Source organism: Notothenia rossii, assembly GCF_949606895.1.
Source record: "Notothenia rossii genome assembly, chromosome: 11".
Classification (NCBI taxonomy): Eukaryota; Metazoa; Chordata; class Actinopteri; order Perciformes; family Nototheniidae; genus Notothenia; species Notothenia rossii.
The window spans coordinates 618,415-630,017 of record NC_136910.1 but is presented as its reverse complement, the minus strand read 5'-3'; the positions used below and the strand labels follow the sequence as shown (position 1 = coordinate 630,017).

The window sequence follows — 11,603 nt, the reverse complement described above, 5'->3', positions numbered from 1 at the left end:
GGAGTTCTAGGACTGAGTCCTTCGTAGCAGGGCATTTCGAGGATGCACACGTGTATACTCGGCAGTCTTAAAATCCCCACAATGCTTTGCGCACGGACCAAATTCCAAATCTGTGGCTGAATCCAGTACACATTAAAACGTAAGTATGTTCCTTTGGGGGGTGGTGGCGAAGTCCATAGGGACTTGGCTTGGCAACTGGAAAGTCACCAGTTCAAGTTCCGGAGGGACCAAGTGCTACCGAGCTGTCCCTGAGCAAGGCACCGTTCCCTAAACTGCTCCCCAGCTATGGGCAAATAGCAGGGGCAGATGGGGCTCATAGCCATGGAAGGCAACTCATCCAGGAGAAGGACACTCTGAACTAAAACCAGGACTGAGAGGAGTTGCGCCCCCCAGTCCTTAATCAGCTTAGTATGCGTGAGGAACAAAGTCATCCCAAATCCTAAACCTCGATGGATGGAGAACCGGGATGACTGGAAGCGACGATGGAGGGCAAGCCTCAGGACGACCTAGAGATGTTCAGAGGCGTAGTAAATGAGCACATGACTTGTGTTTACAGTCCGTTTGAGTTTTGCCGTGTGAACGCAAACCCTCTGAAACTCGTCTGGAGCGCGAGTGACTCTCAGGTCTGAAGGAGAGCTCAGAGCAGGTCTCCAACACGTCGATCGCAAGCTACTTCTACTTGTTTTATTTTTTAGCTCTCATCCTAAAGACGGTTGGAGAGCGCTGCCTCAGAGCGCTTTGACTCTATGATGGAAATGAACCTTGCTTTGACTTTGCCTCTCTTGGTTTATGCAGACATCAAGTAGGATATGAATACACATGTTATTATCGATTGGTGATTTTATGATCCTCTTATGGCTGCTTATCCTCCAGGACTCTCTGCAAGCAGAAGGAGAACGTGTTAGTGTAGGGGTTGTGTCCTGGAGAGATGATCATCTTCCATCTTCACCAATCAGCTGTGAGTCTTCTTCAAACTAATCATGCTCAATGTAAGGCCTCTCTTATGACGCACGCCTGCACACTTGCTAGCCTGCTCCACTCTTCATTCTCCGAGGCTAGGAAGGATTCTTGCCTGGCCTCTGAAGAACCTGACTCGGAAGGACATGTCCTACCAAGGAAGTGTCCTCGACTCTGTGAAACACCCAGAGAGCATTTATTACATCTGTATTTAGGGGTTATAGTAAAGGAGGTGTTTCTCAGAGTGTCCAGCAGAGGGAGACATTACATTTATACATTTATACAATTATAGATAATCACGATCATTAATCTTCGACTGTTTGTATGTTTGTATATCTTTACTGTTTTTTATTACATATCTTGATTGTATTACATTTTTATAAAAAATGAACAAAATGTAATTATTGTTGTCTTTTATTATTAATCATATAATTATCTATTTTTACTTTCAATGAATGAGCAATGTGTTATTTTCAAACTGCTGCCAACATTTCTCAAATCGGGATCAATAACTTTTATCTGATCTAAAAACGACAGAATTGGCTCTTTTTATTTCAGTCTCAGAGTGAGACCTCGCTCCTCTTTGGCAGCAGTGGAGCGCATGCGCAGTGCGACGCCCACGCTTGTAAACCAACCAGAAGCTGAGAGTGAGTCATCTTCAGAGAGGAGACGATCTACACACACACACACACACACACACACACACACACACACACACACGCACACGCACGCGCGCACACACACACACACACACACACACACACACGGTTAGCTTCCTGCTACAGCGTGGATCGTGCTGTCCCGGGTCAGACCCCCCCCCAGCTGCAGGTGAGACTCTCACGAGCAGGTAAATAAATCAGCTGTTTTTAACAATAATATCCGGGTCTCTTTCTGTCTGTTATCCCGGTGTTCACCTCTTTATCTATCGCTGAAGCGTTTTGATTCAGCCTGTTTTCCTCTGAGACGGTGACACTGTCCGTGTGGTCTCTGCTCATCTCGGTCCCTCTCTGTCCCTCCTCTCTGTCCCGCTCCGCTCCTCTCCTCTCTGCTCCTCTCTCCGCTCCTCTCCTCTAATCATGTGTATGCAGTCTGTTGGCTCCAGATGTAAAATAAGACACCGAAACAAAGCCCTTAAATCTTCCTGAATCTTAAGGTCTTTATTAAAGCAGTCGTCGAGCTTTATTTTGAGCAATCAGCTTCTCCCTTAATGTGGTCCTGACTCCTGAGATATATATTGAGTAAGCTTACTGTTTTAATCAGAGCTGCGTGTGAGTGTGCGTGTGTGTGTGTGTGTGTGTGTGTGTGTGTGTGTGGTTGGGTGTGTGTGTGTGAGGTGGTGCAGAGGAATGTGGAGGAGCAGGAGGAACGGCCACACCTGACACACCTGTCTCACCTGTATCTCTGTATACCTGTCTCTCTGTCATAGCAGCGCCCCCTGCTGGCAGCTCTCTGCAGTGCAGCCGCTAACATCTCAGCTCTTTCAGAATCTTTGGTTGAACACAGTGGCGTAACTATCGCAGCCGGTGCCATCTTGGCTCTAATGTTTGTATTCACTCCATGTGAAGGTGTGTCAGAAGAGCTGCCATTGGGATGAATGAATCACTACTCAGCGTCTCACCGTAATCCCATCTGCTTGTCCTGTTTTCCTCCCCTCTGCATAGCATCCCATTCCCAGGGTGTTCAGAGAGGCTACGGGACATTTGGGTTACACCTTTGGCCGGCTCTGGGCCCCGGTGCAACAGATCTTTAAAAAAAGATTATTTAAAAAAATAAAATATTATATATACCTTTTTTGGGGGGGGGGGGGCAATGGCATTGACCGGTTCACGCAGTCTTCAAAGAAACCAATCAACCTAAATTAATTTGTAGTTTGTCTGTCCAATGACATTGTTCCCTTTCATGTCATGTGATACCTTGCCTGATGAGCGAACCGTTGAATCAACCTATACTGTAGCTAACAGCAGCAAGTTTGGCAGCGTTATAAAAAATGTAATAACTTGCATTTATAATGTACAGCAAACCAAAGCACAAGCGGCGCTGAAAAGAGAAAGGGCAAGAGAGAACAAGGAGATGTAGCGGCTAAACTGACAAAATTAGACCGTTCTTTTTGTCATACATCGTCCTCAAAATCTCGATTAATTCTGTAAAGTGATTGTGTGATTAGTTGGCTGTGCAGTTGTCAGGCTGTGGTGGTCTGAGGCCAGGCCAGGCTGTGGTGGTCTGAGGCCAGGCTAGGCTGTGGTGGTCTGAGGCCAGGCCAGGCTGTGGTGGTCTGAGGCCAGGCCAGGCTGTGGTGGTCTGAGGCCAGGCCAGGCTGTGGTGGTCTGAGGCCAGGCCAGGCTGTGGTGGTCTGAGGCCAGGCCAGGCTAGGCTGTGGTGGTCTGAGGCCAGGCCAGGCTGTGGTGGTCTGAGGCCAGGCCAGGCTGTGGTGGTCTGAGGCCAGGCCAGGCTGTGGTGGTCTGAGGCCAGGGCAGGCTGTGGTTGATAGCCTACATGTGGCGCTTCTGAGTGGTTGTGTTTGTCCGTGCGTGTGAGCGCATCAGCGTGCGCTTATGTTTGGGGCGATGGGGAAGGGGCCCCAAAACAATATTTGCACTGGGGCCAATCACAACCTTGTTACGCCACTGGTTGAACATGAAGATTAAAAAATAAACAGAACCTTTATTTTGAAAATACAAAAGTCTTCTTCTTCTCCCCTGGGTGAGTCACTGGTTGGTTGCCGGTCGTCATGGTAACATCTGAAGGTCGAGCTGTGATGATGCCAGTTAGCTCGTTAGCCTCTGAGCTAGCTGCTGCAGCTTCATTAAAACCTGTCTTCTTGTCTGTGTCTCCTGCAGTAAAGCATCATGGGAGGTGGCAGATGGACGAGCCGGCCGTGGGCCAATCAGAGCCTGTGACACACACACACACACACACACACACACACACACACATACACACACACACACACACACACACACATACACACAAACACACACACACACACACACACACCATGACCATGGAACAAGGCTTCAGCTTAAATATGCTGGTGAGTTGTGTGTGTGTGTGTGTGTGTGTGTGTGTGTGTGTGTGTGTGTGTGTGTGTGTGTGTGTGTGTGTGTGTGTGTGTGTGTGTGTGTGTGTGTGTGTGTGTGTGTGTGTGTGTGTGTGTGTGTGTGTGTGTGTGTGTGTGTGTGTGTGTGTGTGTGTGTGAGTGTGTGAGTGTGTGAGTGAGTGAGTGAGTGAGTGAGCGAGCGAGTATCTATCTGTGTGTGTGTTTGTGTGTGTGTGTGTGTGTGTCCTCTCCTTTATGTCTTTACTCCCCGATCATATATATGTGCTTGAGGTCAGTTTCTCCTCGTCATGCTAATGAGCCGTTAACAAACGCTGCATTCAGGCACCGGGGGTGGGGGGGGGGGGGGGGAGGTGGTAAATCTCAGCTTCCTGTCTGAGGCTCAGCTGCCAGATGTCCAACCCTCCAATGAGGCGACCGTTATCTTTAATATCCCTCATTGATGATGAGAAGAAAGTCAAATGATATTATATATATATACCATGTGTCCTCAGAGGAAGCTGGCGGCGGACCCGGACTACAGGGACGTGTCCCTCCCGGCGGTGGACCGGGTCCGGCTGCTCAGCAGGATGGGCAGCCGGGTGGAGCTGAGCGAGGACGTGGCCCCCCGACACTACCTGCGTTCCGGGGTGGAGATGGAACGCATGGCGAGTGTCTACCTGCAGGAGGGCCGCCTGGAGAACGCCTACGTGCTCTACAACAAGTTCATCACGTACTATCATTATCATTATCATTATTATTATTATTATTATTATTTGTTATATTCAGGCACTGTTCACAGAGGACTTCCTAACGACAGTAATGTTAATCTATACTCCAGTCTGTTTGTGGAGAAGCTGCCTGCGCACAGAGACTACCAGCAGTGCAGCCTGCCGGAGAAGCAGCTCATCATGAAGGTACTTATCTATATTATTATTATTATTATTATTATTATTATTATTATTATTATTATTATTATTATTATTATTATTATTATTAAAACCAACAAACATGTAATGAAGCAGATTATTTGTTTAAATTAAAAACATTTATCTTATGTATTTTCATTATTCCAAACCAGAACCACTTTAAATGAGCTTTATAATCAGTGAAAGATCAGTGGGCCTCAGACGGATCCCTGAGGAACGCCTCATGTGATCAACAGTAAACAGAAGCTACATCCTGTCTCCATAGAAACTGCAGGAAGTGGCGTTTCCTCGTAAAGACGAGCTGAAGAAACTTCTGCAGGAGAAATACAGCCTCGAGCACAGCGAGTACCTGAGGGCCCAGGTGAGCGTCGGCCAATCAGATTACAGCGTGTTCAGCTACAGGATATTAATCCACGTGACTTCCTGTCTCTTCAGGCAGCGACAGCAGAGGCAGAGGGGCGTGGCCTGCAGCTGCAACAGCTCTCCTTATTGGGCGATGACAGGGGGCGGGGCCAGGAGGAAAACAGGGGGTGGGGCCTGCAGCTTGTGCGGCCCTCCTCATTGGGCGATGACAGCGGGCGGGGCCTGGAGAAGGACAGGGGGCGCGGACTGCAGCTTGAGCGGCTCTCCTTATTGGATCAGGATAGGGGGCGGGGCCTGCAGATGGAGGACAGGGGGCGGGGTTTGCTGATGGAGGAGGATAGGGGGAGGGGCCTAATGATGGAGGAGGATAGGGGGAGGGGCCTAATGATGGAGGAGGAGCGTCGGCGGGTCGTGGCGCTGCGGCGTCTTCAGATCGAGACGGAGCAGTTTCGCTTCTTCGAGGATCAGCTGCAGCGCCAGGAGCTGGCCAATAGGAGAGCAGAGGGGGCGGGGCTAAAGCCTGATAATAAAGCGTTGGAGGTGACGGACAGGTCCTCTCTCTCCCAGCTGCCAATTAGAGGCCGCATACCGTCCCAGGGGGCGGAGCCTATCAGGAACAGACCTCCAGCTCCCGTCAGCCAATCGAACGGCTCGCTGGCTGCAGTACACAGTAAGCTCACACTCACACACACACACACACACACACACACACACACACACACACACACACACACACACACACACACACACACACACACACACACACACACACACACAGTTTACATTGAGCACACAGTTACATCCTAATAAACATAACTGTGTGTGTGTAGGTAGGGTGGAGGGTCTGAGGCAGGTTCTGGTTCCCAGAGACCTGACTTCCCGCTTCCTGCTTCTAGCCGAGTCCAACACGGCGCGTGGCCTGGAGACCTGTGGGATCCTATGTGGACGCCTGGTGAGACACTTCCTGTTTACACACTCTCTACTTCCTGTGTGTTAATTGATAATCACACCTGTCACTAACAACCCCCCCCCCCCCCCCCCCCCTCAGGTGCAAAACGAGTTCCTGTTGACTCACGTCGTCGTCCCGAAGCAGTCGTCCGGTCCAGATTTCTGCGACATGGAGAACGTGGAGGAGCTGTTCAGATTCCAGGACCAGAAGAACCTGCTGACACTGGGCTGGATACATGTAGGGAACACGCTAAACACACGCTAGATACATATAGGGAACAGCTACACACACGCTAGATACATGTAGGGAACACACTAAACACACGCTAGATACATGTAGGGAACACGCTAGATACATGTAGGGAACACGCTACACACACACTAGATACATGTAGGGAACACGATACACACACGCTAGATACATGTAGGGAACACGCTAAACACACGCTAGATACATATAGGGAACAGCTACACACACGCTAGATACATGTAGGGAACACACTAAACACACGCTAGATACATGTAGGGAACACGCTAGACACACGCTAGATACATGTAGGGAACACGCTAGATACATGTAGGGAACACACTAAACACACGCTAGATACATGTAGGGAACACGCTAGATACATGTAGGGAACACGCTACACACACACTAGATACATGTAGGGAACACGATACACACACGCTAGATACATGTAGGGAACACGCTACACACACACTAGATACATGTAGGGAACACACTTACCACACGCTGAACACATGCTAAACAGACGCTAGATACAAGTTGGAAAACACGCTTAACACACGATATATGCACGCTACATACACGCTAAACACACGCTACACACGCTAGATACATGTAGGGAACCGGCTAAACACACTCTAAACACACAGTAGATACAATCTAAATAAAGTTCAAACACACACTAAATTCAAAATGCTAAAGCTAAATGCATGCTGAACACACACACTACATACATCTGAAATGATGCTGAACACACACTGAACACACACTGAACACACACTGAACACACACTGAACACACACTGAACACACACCTGAACACACACTGAACACACGCTGAACACACATGCTGAACACACACGCTGAACACACGCTGAACACACGCGCTGAACACACACGCTGAACACACACTGAACACACACTGAACACACACTGAACACACACTGAACACACGCTGAACACACACCTGAACACACACTGAACACACGCTGAACACACGCTGAACACACATGCTGAACACACACTGAACACACACTGAACACACACTGAACACATACGCTGAACACATGCTGAACACACACTGAACACACGCTGAACACACGCTGAACACACACGCTGAACACACACGCTGAACACACACTGAACACACACGCTGAACAAACACGCTGAACACACACTGAACACACACGCTGAACACACACACTGAACACACACTGAACACACACGCGGAACACATGCTGAACACACACTGAACACACACGCTGAACACACACACTGAACACACACTGAACACACACGCTGAACACACACACTGAACACACACTGAACACACACGCGGAACACATGCTGAACACACACTGAACACACACGCTGAACACACACGCTGAACAAACACGCTGAACACACACTGAACACACACGCTGAACACACACTGAACACACACTGAACACACAATGAACACACACTGAACACACACTGAACACACACTGAACACACACGCTGAACACACACGCTGAACACACACGCTGAACACACACTGAACACACGCTGAACACACGCTGAACACACACTGAACACACACTGAACACACACTGAACACACACGCTGAACACACACCTGAACACACACTGAACACACGCTGAACACACACTGAACACACACTGAACACACACTGAACACACACTGAACACACAATGAACACAGGCTGAACACACATGCTGAACACACACGCTGAACACACACTGAACACACGCTGAACACACACGCTGAACACACACTGAACACACACGCTGAACACACACGCTGAACACACACGCTGAACACACACTGAACACACACGCTGAACACATGCTGAACACACACGCTGAACACACACGCTGAACACACACGCTGAACACACACTGAACACACGCTGAACACACACTGAACAGACACTGAACACACACTGAACACACACTGAACACACACTGAACACATACGCTGAACACATGCTGAACACACACTGAACACACGCTGAACACACGCTGAACACACACGCTGAACACACACGCTGAACACACACTGAACACACACGCTGAACACACACGCTGAACAAACACGCTGAACACACACTGAACACACACGCTGAACACACACACTGAACACACACTGAACACACACGCGGAACACATGCTGAACACACACTGAACACACACGCTGAACACACACACTGAACACACACTGAACACACACGCTGAACACACACACTGAACACACACTGAACACACACGCGGAACACATGCTGAACACACACTGAACACACACGCTGAACACACACGCTGAACAAACACGCTGAACACACACTGAACACACACGCTGAACACACACTGAACACACACTGAACACACAATGAACACACACTGAACACACACTGAACACACACTGAACACACACGCTGAACACACACGCTGAACACACACGCTGAACACACACTGAACACACGCTGAACACACGCTGAACACACACTGAACACACACTGAACACACACTGAACACACACGCTGAACACACACGCTGAACACACACGCTGAACACACACTGAACACACACTGAACACACGCTGAACACACAATGAACACAGGCTGAACACACATGCTGAACACACACGCTGAACACACACTGAACACACGCTGAACACACACGCTGAACACACACTGAACACACACGCTGAACACACATGCTGAACACACACGCTGAACACACACTGAACACACACGCTGAACACACACGCTGAACACACGCTGAACACACACTGAACACACACTGAACACACACGCTGAACACACACTGAACACACGCTGAACACACACTGAACACACACTGAACACACACGCTGAACACACACTGAACACACACGCTGAACACACACTGAACACACACGCTGAACACACACACTGAACACACACTGAACACACACTGAACACACACTGAACACACACGCTGAACACACACTGAACACACACTGAACACACACTGAACACACACTGAACACACACTGAACACACGCTGAACACACATGCTGAACACACACTGAACACACACGCTGAACACACACGCTGAACAAACACGCTGAACACACACGCTGAACACACACGCTGAACACACACGCTGAACACACACGCTGAACACACACTGAACACACACGCTGAACACACACTGAACACACACGCTGAACACACACGCTGAACACACACGCTGAACACACACTGAACACACACGCTGAACACACACACTGAACACACACTGAACACAGGATGAACACACACGCTGAACAAACACGCTGAACACACACTGAACACACACTGAACACACACGCTGAACACACACTGAACACACACACTGAACACACACACTGAACACACGCTGAACACACACTGAACACACACGCTGAACACACACTGAACACACACACTGAACACACACTGAACACACACGCTGAACACAGACTGAACAAATGCTTTAACACACACTAAGAAAGTTTAGGATTACAAAAAATGAAATGATGTCTTAAACTGTAAACACTGAACACATGTAATAATTATCATTCAGATCTGTGAGCCCACAGAGTGTGTGGGCGGTCTGTTAATACAGCACACTATATCACCATGGCAACAGAGGCTGTGTGCAGAGATAGGAAACGAGAGAGAGAGAGAGAGAGAGAGGTCTGACTCTGCTGCCAGACACTAATAATAATAATAAATGTAATTAAAAACAATTATAATAAAATAAATATTTAATCATTTCAAATAAAACACCTCTGTGTGACCCCTGTGTGACCTCTGACCTCAGACCCACCCCACCCAGACGGCCTTCCTCTCCAGCGTCGACCTTCACACTCACTGCTCCTACCAGAGGATGCTGCCAGAGGCCATCGCCATCGTCTGCGCCCCCAAACACAATGAGTAGGTACACAGACACACACACACACACACACACACACACACACACACACACACACACACACACACACACACACACACACACACACACACACACACACACACAGATACACACACACACACACACACACACACACACACACACACACACACACACACACACACACACACACACACACTCTCACTGACAGTGTGTGTGTTCAGCTGTGGTGTGTTCAGGCTCTCCTCCTCCGGGATGTCTGAGGTTTCTCTCTGCAGACTGAAGGGTTTCCATCCTCACTCCAAAGACCCGCCTCTCTTCAGCGTGAGTCACTTCTTGTCTTCTTTCCATCTGTGATTGGCATGAGACTCTTTATGTTCGGCCAATCACGTTAGAAAAATGATATGTCATTGTTGTTTCATTTAATTATAATAAACCTCTCTCTCTCTCTCTCTCTCTCTCAGGTGTGTAAACACGTTTCTCTGCGGGACGCGAAGGTCGTCCTGCTGGATCTCAGGTGACAGACAGGAGGCGTTGTGTGTGTGTGTGAGAGTGTGTGTATCTGTGTGTGTGTGAGTTTGTGCATGTGTGTGTGTGTTATGAAGGAAGTGTTTAACACTACATTTTCAGTATTCTGGAAGTTTGATTCTTTTTGTGAATTTTGTTTGTCTGCTCCTGAAATTGTCTGCTGGCTGTAGATATTTAAATCTATTTTCTGCTGTTGTTATTGATCAGTGTGAGATGTGTCTAATGAAGTGTGTGTGAGACATAGTGTGTGTGCGTGTGTGTGAGTGTGTGTGACAGTGCCTTCTTCAGCAACAACCCGCTATGTGAATCAGAAACTACGCGTATTTTTTATATGTTTTATTTTTCCGTGCCTGAAGTTTACAGATGTTCTGAATCAGTTTTGAAGGAAATGTACGGATGTTTATTTTGTTTTACTCTGAGCTTTTGGACCTACAGAAGATGAACTGTGAAGCCTTGAAGTTTAAACCAGTTTCATGTTGCGCACCAGCAGGTGTGTGTGTGTGTGTTCTTTGTTAATAAAACACTGAATTTCTGTCCGTGAGATTTCTTTAGTTTTTCTGCTCCTCGCTACGTCGTGAATCAGTATCTCAAAATAACCAGAAATAATAAATAGTTTCTGAATATTAAAGAGAGTTTCTCCTCAGAGCAGAACTGCAGGGTTTAAACAAACAGGAACACAGG

At 48.1% G+C, this 11,603-nt stretch overlaps 1 protein-coding gene across 1 annotated transcript; it reads left to right on the top strand.

Annotated features, from left to right (window-relative positions):
* The first annotated feature begins 1,645 nt into the window (after positions 1-1,645).
* Positions 1,646-11,458, top strand: stambpl1 (STAM binding protein-like 1). Its single transcript, XM_079658489.1, has 11 exons — positions 1,646-1,804; positions 3,795-3,988; positions 4,507-4,724; positions 4,833-4,908; positions 5,186-5,281; positions 5,356-5,953; positions 6,114-6,235; positions 6,332-6,469; positions 10,305-10,417; positions 10,619-10,718; positions 10,859-11,458. Exons 2-11 carry the CDS (start codon positions 3,959-3,961, stop codon positions 10,913-10,915), a joined length of 1,548 nt encoding a protein of 515 aa, XP_079514615.1. The 5' UTR covers positions 1,646-1,804; positions 3,795-3,958; the 3' UTR covers positions 10,916-11,458.
* Positions 11,459-11,603: the final 145 nt, after the last annotated feature.

Bases quoted from the DNA above. Each gene is read 5' to 3' on its own strand.
- stambpl1 (XM_079658489.1), top strand. From the start codon at position 3,959: ATGGAACAAGGCTTCAGCTTAAATATGCTG. The intron at 5,954-6,113 runs GTAAGCTCACAC...GTGTGTGTGTAG, and splicing joins CTCGCTGGCTGCAGTACACA to GTAGGGTGGAGGGTCTGAGG. The intron at 10,418-10,618 runs GTAGGTACACAG...GTGTGTGTTCAG, and splicing joins TGCGCCCCCAAACACAATGA to CTGTGGTGTGTTCAGGCTCT.